The sequence below is a fragment of the Leptosomus discolor genome, chromosome 2 (assembly GCF_034619465.1).
Source record: "Leptosomus discolor isolate bLepDis1 chromosome 2, bLepDis1.hap2, whole genome shotgun sequence".
Taxonomy (NCBI): domain Eukaryota; kingdom Metazoa; phylum Chordata; class Aves; order Leptosomiformes; family Leptosomidae; genus Leptosomus; species Leptosomus discolor.
In genome coordinates, this window is record NC_141392.1 from 43,250,382 (window position 1) to 43,258,986 (window position 8,605).

The window sequence follows — 8,605 nt, forward strand, 5'->3', positions numbered from 1 at the left end:
GCTTGCGCAGTTCCTCCTGGTGGTCGTGGGCAGGGGACTTCAGGGACTAAGGCCGTAGGTCTTCCTCGCTGTGTACTCCTCACCTCTCCCCTGGAATCTCTAATTTGGCCGAGCTTGCAGTGCCAGTCTGGTTTCAGCCTGGTCTGTCCTTGTGTGCGCATCTGTCTGTCTCCTTTTTGTTGTTGTTTAGAGATGGATGTTAGCGAACCTTCGTTAGCCTTTATCTCCTCCTGCCTTTGACGCCTTTGAGCCATGAATTATGTCCTTGTTTCTGTCTTTTCTATTTCCCTTATCAGCTTCTTTCTCAAGCAATTTGCAGGGGTTAGTGACTAATTGCTTACTTGCATGCATGTTAGTTCTGGGAAGCAAGTTTTAACAGTTTTAGCTTTTTCTATGTAGCTCTCTATTAATATTTTTGATATATATATTCAGTTATAAAATATATTTTCTATATGTCCCCCTATCAGTGGTGTAATCACGGCATTTTCTTACTGGGATTCATTAGTTTACAGAATATACCCGAGCCCTACTTTTGCTTGCACAGGGCTATAAATTGTATAAGCGTGGATTCCCTATTTACTTTAGTCTCAGGGCTGAAGATCCTCAGTGCTCTTCCAAGCAACCCCCCCCTATGCATCTCTCCAGCTCTCCACTAACCCAAACACAGAACCACAGCAAGATGCAGACCTCCCACCCCCAAGAGATTATAGCAAAGCCCACTGCTTAACAGACAGCTTTTCTCTAGCTCTTAAGCACCTTGGTTGCAGCTTATGGAAACCCACTTAGATCCATACTTTCTTCCAAGCCTTATTGTCTTACAAATTGGATCAATGTTATCTGCAGACATTTACTGTACAAATTTCAGGGGAGGCTGTGGTGGGTACCCATGAGTGCAGCTAGGAGGTAGCCTTTGCTTCCCATTATAAAATCATTCTTATAATTTCTTTTCATAACTACATGGTTCTGCTGCTGGCAGATATTTGGGGGTGAGTGGCAATTAACAGCTGAATTAGAACTGTAGGAATTATCCATTTGACAACACTAACAAAAGCATACAGAGCCTGGAATGGGTCAATATTGAGAGGGCCATTTGAGTTTAAATAGAAAACACAATATTGAGTAATATATTGATTTCTCACACTCAGTATTGGTAAAGAAAACCTTCCCATTCAAAAAACTACCTCCATAAACATTTCTAGTTAAGTTAATTTCATAATAGCTTTCCTTGAATTTTCCTTCATACACCAGTGCCACATTATTTAGGGTCCTCTTTAGCTGCACACCTTATTGACAGCTTCCAAGACAGAATACAAAGCACACTGAAAAAATATGATCATTCCACTATCCTTTCAGAGTGCTCCTCTCAAGCACCATTCCATGCAAGTAGCATCAGCAAGAGGAATTTAACATGTTACTATTTTAACAAGCACTAATCTCAAAGAGGCCAATCGTACAGAACAAGCCATAAACGCATCCCATATTTCTACAGAGTCCCTCTGCCCTCATGGTAACTCTTCATAGGAAGAGAGAAACTGCAACTCCATGTCCTTCTGTTGCATCAGTGTCTCATATTTAGGACAGTTACAGTATTTGCTGAAAAATCAAGACATACTGTGGCAGGAAAAATGAAGTCGGTCCATTGACTACCAAGTTCTGAGTCAGACCCTATCTGGGGCCATCTACCACTGAAGAGGCCACTTAAAGAGCACCCAGGATTTAAAAGGAAATGAGAGATGTTTTATGTGTATGTTCTTAATACTAGAGGTTTTGGCATCCACTGTTTGAAAAGAAAATTCTTGATGCACCTGGAGGAGAAGCATTTGGCCTTAGAGTGCTGAAACTTCATGTTACCGTGAGGCACACTCTGCACCTATACTGACATCTATCATTTGGCAGACATTGTTCTTCTGTAGGAGACAGTCACAGTACTGGCTGAATAACAGAAAAAAATAAGCCTAAAAATGTGAAATTGTTTGCTTTTCTAACTATTAGCAGTAATAGAAAATACTGCATTTCAACCTACAGAATTCTTAAGACACCTACGTCATGCTAATTCTGTGCATAAAAGGTAAGGGAGGCAGAGAATTGCAGGGTAGGACTTGGTATAGCACATGAGTTTTCCACTGACTATCATTCTGCTTTCAACTCCGGCGGATTTTCCACCTAGCAAATTAAATCCCCTCCTGAAATTAGTCCTGAAGTTACTTGACCCAGGACTCCCATCTTTATAAGAAATATCCAACTGTTAACAGGTAAATACTAAAAATAAGTAATGAGAAGGCTGATACTCTCTAAGAGTATCTCTCTTTGGCTTCCCTCACACCTCCTACATTCACCAGTGATTCTCATCCAGACCCATTTCATATTGCTCACTTGCAGAGGGAAATCTCTGTGCCTTCTCAACGATCCCACTGGTGTTCCATGACGGTAAAAAAAAAGTGGCACCTCATTAAAAACTCGCAAGAGGTGGATGGTTTCTCTGTGTGTTATGGGAGCTTAACCCCAAGGCTGATTATTCAGTGAAATAATTTTGCATGGCCTAAAAAAAAAAAAACAACCAACCAACCAACCAAAACCCTACAAACCCCAAACACTGCCCCCCCCCCCCCCCCCCCCCCCCGCAACCCCACACCTAAAACCCCAACTTTGATTATTTCCAGATAATCTCAGTAAAAAAGACCTAGGCTGGAATGCCCTGTACACACTGTAGATGTTGTTGTACTCTCCATGACAATGATTTCAATCTGGAACTGTAAATCCATGAGAAGTGGTTCTACAGTACTGAATTTTGCTGGTGGCATCCAGCCTCTCCCAACAATTATTTTTCTGCCTTACATTTCTTTTTCATTCATTCAGGCTTGGTTATTTCTCTCCTTCTCTTTCTGGTTGAAGAATGAAGCCATTTCCTTCCACTGCTCCATCTGTCTTCTCACTCACCAGTAGACTTCTTCCAGGAAGAGGTTTCTAATAAGAAATCAATTCAGATTCCACCCATAGAAGATGACACAAACTTCAGAGTGAAGTCAGGACACTGACTGTAACTCTATTTATAGACACTGAAGTCAGACTGACCACAAGGTCAACTTCTCTTTCAGGCTGCAATGAATGTCTCAAACTTGATGAACTTAATGAAGTTGAAGCAACACTAGAAAAAGTAGGTTGTTGTCTGTAATTCATAGTCCTGGTAGCTTCTTCCAAGGAAGTTGCCATACATGTGCATTTCAAATGCATTTTTTATTATTATTTGCAAGGACAACAGGAGTTGTTTTACCAGCCAAAGGAGGTAATGCAGATAAATCCTAACAGGTCACACTGAAAATATAATCTGTACTGCTGAAGACTGGAAAGACACAGCTTCTTTCCTAAAGAATCTTTTCTAAAGTCCTCACTTGTGCACAGCATTCAGTGTCATCAAGAAAATCTGCATTCACAAAAAGGGCAATATCAAGGTAAATAAGGATTCTGAGTTTTCTTGTTTATTCTATACTGGTGTAAAAAAACATCAAAACGGTCAGAAATTGCATTGACACCTACACTGAAATGCTCTGCATTAACAAAGCAGTGGTATCAGGGCCATACAAGCAAACTCAATAAGATCATTCATCTATAAAAACATCAGTAAGGCAAGTAATATGTTCCTAGTTCTCTCCTTACAGGTGTTAGCGCAACAGTGTCAGAAACATGCCTGAATGACTGGAGAAGAACATATAAAATATATGGAGCCAGCTTAGTGCTTTACAATACAATACAACTGTCCTAAAGAAGGGATCACACCTGGTTTACAGCCTTCAGATCTTCATCCTGAAGGCTTAGGACTCCCTTGAAAAACTAACAAACCACATTTCATGTCCAAGTTTAAAAAAAAGCACACTCCTATAATAAAGTATTTATAGCAAAAGTTACAAATAAGAAAGAGCATCGTTTAACACACAGCTCTCTGAGTAGTGTTGACAGTTCAAACATGTTGCAAACACGTCCGTATTTTGAGTAGCATTGTTGTGCTTGGTTTCCTAAACTAAGGGACACTGCATTTTCTTTTCTTCCTTTTAGTTATACTGAGATACAGGCTAGCGAAAACTAAAAGATTTATGAAGTTTGTTGAACTTTTTTTGGAACCTTAAGAAATAAATTTATCATGGAGAGAAGAGAACTCAGGTTTTAGGTCCTCCACTATGAGCTAGTATGATTTTTATTTCCACTCCAATCCAGCAGGGTAGGGACTGAAAGACAGCTCATCACTAGTCTGACACACCATAGCACCAACCACTTCTATCAGTTGTTACAAATATCACTGCTGTCCTCTTCTTACCAGTGGGAAAAATGAGGTCCGAGGTGAGCTGACCTCGCCTAAGGTTACAGAGCAGAGAGAAGAGAATCTCACCCCCTCTGGCCAGACTTTTTGATTCCAAATACTTTCTTATTTCTATGTAGTACTGAAGAAACAAGGGGCCACTTTCATAGACCTTTCAACTGCTGTTTATGCGCACGTGGCCAATGGAAGTGTAGTGGGTCAAGGAGCAGATTTCAGATGTTTCCAGTCTCATGGTTCCCATCTCCATGTTCAAAAGACACCAAGGCTGTAGTTCTCTAATCAGTTCCTACTGAAGATAGCACATCCATCCAAAATATGATTTTTTTTGTTATTTAGTCTTTCTTTAAAGTTGCTGCCTAAATTTACAACCATATGATCCTGTTTAAGTTTTTACCAAGTGTCTAATGCAGCATATGGTCAAATCGTTGTACCTTCTTGATTTGACACAGGCTAAATGTTACCCCAACTAAAGCATTTAAATTGTTGTTCACATTCAGAGAGACAAAGCTAAGCTAAACTCAGCTTCCTTTCCTACAATGCACTTCATATTTATTCTGACATCTGCAACCACCAAGGAGCCTGGATTACAGCAGACCATAATACTCTATGAACCATGGTTATAATTAGGCATCGCATCCATTGTAATCCTATGGACGTCATCATGTGTTACCAGCATCTGTTGACAGATCTCATACCAGGCATATCACTGAAATGGCAAGTCTGGAGAGGGCAGCCCACAATAGAAACAATGGTATTTATTTTTGGTTGGTTCCAAGACTGTCTAACAGAAAATATATGCTGCCAACTGCCAGGGCTCCACTGAGATCACTTTTCAGTATTCTATTACCAGTTAGAACAAAGATCCGTGCCCATGTATCTGCAATCTTCTCCTAATAAATAAGGAAATAAAGCAAGCACTTTCTGCAACTGTTTTAGCATCAATCAGAAAAAGACAGAAGCCTTGAAATTTGACAAAGCTTATCAGGCCCTTTATCATTAGAGTACTTATTTTTCATGTAATACTAAATTCAAACTCCTTTCCAAGACAAGGAATGAGGATCCCCTCTCCTAAATTTTATTGAAATGCAGTATCACTTTAATACTAAAACTAAGTCCTGGGAACTAGCAATATAAAGTAGCAAAGCCACAATCTTTCTACTCTATGGAAGTAAAGCAGAGCCTGGTTTCATTCATCAGTGTGGAAATCTGACTTTGCTGAAGTGCTGTCTGTTTGGAGGAATGGAAATAAAAAATTTGCTATGGGGTCTTATATTAACTACTCCCTACTCTTCTGTAAAAGTCAGGAACATAAGAAAGCCTACAGAATCCAAATTATCTTTATTTTTTGTCTTTTTTCTGCATTGTAGGAAAACCGCGTTAGAATGCTGACTATCTAGTAACCTGTCCATTATTTCTTTATTTTGAAAACAGTGTTCTCTGAAATGATGGACAACTGAATCCTAATCAGTTGTAACCACGACCTGTTAGAGCTGAGCAGTTTCAAATCACTAAAGCACTTCAGCACTGAGATAATTTCCATTCTCATTATAAAACAGAAAATAATAGTTCACCATCTAAAGAGTGTCAAATTAGAACAAATGTCAGTGATGATGAGTATAGCTTAATAATTGGCTAGGAGTTGCAGCAGCTGGTAGGTCAAGACAAGTGACTTCAAGCTAGCCCAGAACTTTTCCCACTATACCCACAGAGCGGGATCCGAACAGGTGTGAATGCAGGAAAATGAATAAAACTAGCTACAACTCAGAGAAGAAGGAAGGCTACAAGCGAAAACCGAGTAGAAAACATGGGCTCTACCAATTTTAATGGAAAAGCACACCCACTGGCCCCAGTGATTCTAACAGGTCCTACTTTCATAGCTCTACTTTTATTGTACAGCTTTTATAGAAGCTGTGACTGTAACAGTGGTACAGACTCTGTCATCAGATACAAGTCGGCAACTTCTGCTGAAGTTTTTGAAGTGAGCTGCTCACCTATAGCAAAAAGCATATTTAACCTTATTGTCTAGAGCGCCATTTCTCTCTCTCTCTCCCTCTTTTTTTTTTCTTCATTCTTGTAACCAGCAGATAACCTTTTAATCCCAGATCTGTCAGCTGTGACTCCAGCATCACCTTTTACATTATGAAGTAACAACTCCTTTACAATATTTAACCTTTCCCTTTTCCAGATGCTGCTTAAAACTCAGTGATCCGAAATTAGATATTGCAAATATTACTAAAGTGCCAAACCATTGACAAGACTACTGAGAAGATTATGATCTCTGCCTATATTCAGAAAAAGAGCATGGGCAGTACTTGCTGGCATAATAGTTTTCTTACACCTAAAAGGCAAGAAGCATTTCCTCTACAATGGTATATCCCAAGGAGTTTACAGACCCGTTTTTCTCCCAGTCAGTGAGTTGGCATGTGGGAACGTAATCATGAAATACAGTTCTCCAAATCTAGCCTGGATATATTTCGAGGCAATATTTTCCTTGTCAGATCATTCAGTCAGAATTAAGAGTAAATTCTGATAAGAGCTGACTTGCAAAGTCACAATTTCAAAAGCAATGTCTCCGCTCTCAGAAATACTGCAAACTCTTTTTGCACACCAATTTTGAACCATCTCATTAATCTCCCTGTTTATAATTGCAATTTACTGTTTTTGAAAAGCAATCAGGCACACACATAAACTCAGAGTCTGCTTTCCAAAAGGAAGACCCAGGAAATGAAGTTAAAAATTACTGAAATGCTCATATACAAATCTAGAGGTACTGACAGCATATTTCCAGCGCAATATAAAAAGAAACTCCTAACTCTCATAAATTAGCTTCATCTTATATAGGTTTCACTTATGAATCCAAAAAGCAAATACCTCAAAATACGGCATTGCTAATACGTATTATACACACGCTTTATTACGACATTATAAAATATCTTCCCTTACAAAATTAGAACCCCCTCCTGCACAGCCCTGGCAATTCCAGATGCAGCATGGCAATAGGAGAGGACATCGTTCCACACAGAAGCACACAGACAGACACACACTACTTTATTTCCAGACCTTCCTTTGCTGTTTCTCCCACGCTGGGTCCAGGAGCAGGTCCCTGTCCCATTCTTCTTCTTGGGTCATGTACTCATCTTCTTCATAGTTGTAGGTGTACTGCATGTTTGTTTCTATCTGGTTCATGCTATTCATGCTACCCGGGGATCAGCTTCAGCTGCTGTGGCTTCTACTACGTTTAAATATACAATATAATTTTTAAGCTTAGTTTACTTGCTGGTGGGTTGTAGTAGCAGTGCCTTTTTTCTTTCTTTTTTTTTTTTTTTTCTTTTTCCAAGGTGACAGGGAGTGAATATCGACGAGTCTTGCCGAGAGCAGAGGCTGAAACTGTCAGATGGGTGCTGACCTGCGGTGACTTTCCTCCCCTCTCTCTCCTGCCCTCCTTCCCCTTCCCTCTCGCTGCTGCTGTAGGTCCCTGCGGCTGACCCTCCGGAGAAGCCCAGCCCGGCCCATTGCTGCCGCTTATTATCCCCGCCGGGCCGTCACGTGGCGCGGCGGCGGCCGCAGGCGGCGAGGAGCTCCCGGCCGGGCCCGGGCCGCCACCCGGCGGGCGGGGCGGGGCGGAGGCAGGGGAGGGGGCACCGCGCCCGCCGCCGCGCGGTTCCTGCGCAGGCCGCGGGCCTCTGCGGCAGGGCAAGGCTGACCGGGGATCTCGCCTCCCCTACGCGCTCTGGCCGAAAATTGCCGCCGACTCGTCGCTTTGTCTCTCCTTCCAATTTGATGAAATACCTGCCTCCCCCCCTCCCCCCCACTGACATGTATTTCTACTTCTCAAGACCCGTCTATGATTCGCTAATGTAGTTTGATGTTGTTTATCATCAGTCTGCAGCCTGTGTGGACCCTTGAGACACTTCACACTTTCCTTTTCAGATTAAGGATCACAAGAGCCAGCGCAGACAAGGACACCCAAGAGATGAAACGATTTCCAGTGGAGATCAGGCCTGGAGTTAAACCAGAAAGTACAGAAGCACAACTTAGAAAAGCAACATAGATCTTTTTTGTCCAGGAATCACACTCAGTACATCCCAAAAGCAAGCACCAAGAAGCACACATGCAGGTCCATGGAACCAATAACTTCACAAATGTGTGAACGGAACCATTTACCCGTGCTTTCCACAGGCTAAAATCTGAAAGGACAGCACTGAGATCAAGCCTCCTGGCAAGCATGTCCTGTATCTCCCCTCCGGTATCATTTTGGTTGCCCTAGCAACAATGTTTCTCCTGGGAATCGGC

At 41.5% G+C, this 8,605-nt stretch overlaps 1 protein-coding gene across 12 annotated transcripts in view; it reads right to left on the bottom strand.

Annotated features, from left to right (window-relative positions):
* The window catches only part of ACTN2 (actinin alpha 2), a 71,753-nt gene extending 64,246 nt beyond the window's left edge, over positions 1-7,507 (bottom strand). For 9 of the 12 annotated variants that reach the window (XM_086460966.1, XM_086460965.1, XM_086460961.1 and 6 more), the window contains exon 1: positions 7,373-7,477. In XM_086460966.1, coding sequence (XP_086317092.1) covers positions 7,373-7,477 — 105 coding nt within the window. Of the gene's footprint in view, positions 1-7,372 lie in introns of all 12 variants that reach the window. The other 3 variants (XM_086460963.1, XM_086460962.1, XM_086460964.1) reach the window with 2 other exon arrangements.
* Positions 7,508-8,605: the final 1,098 nt, after the last annotated feature.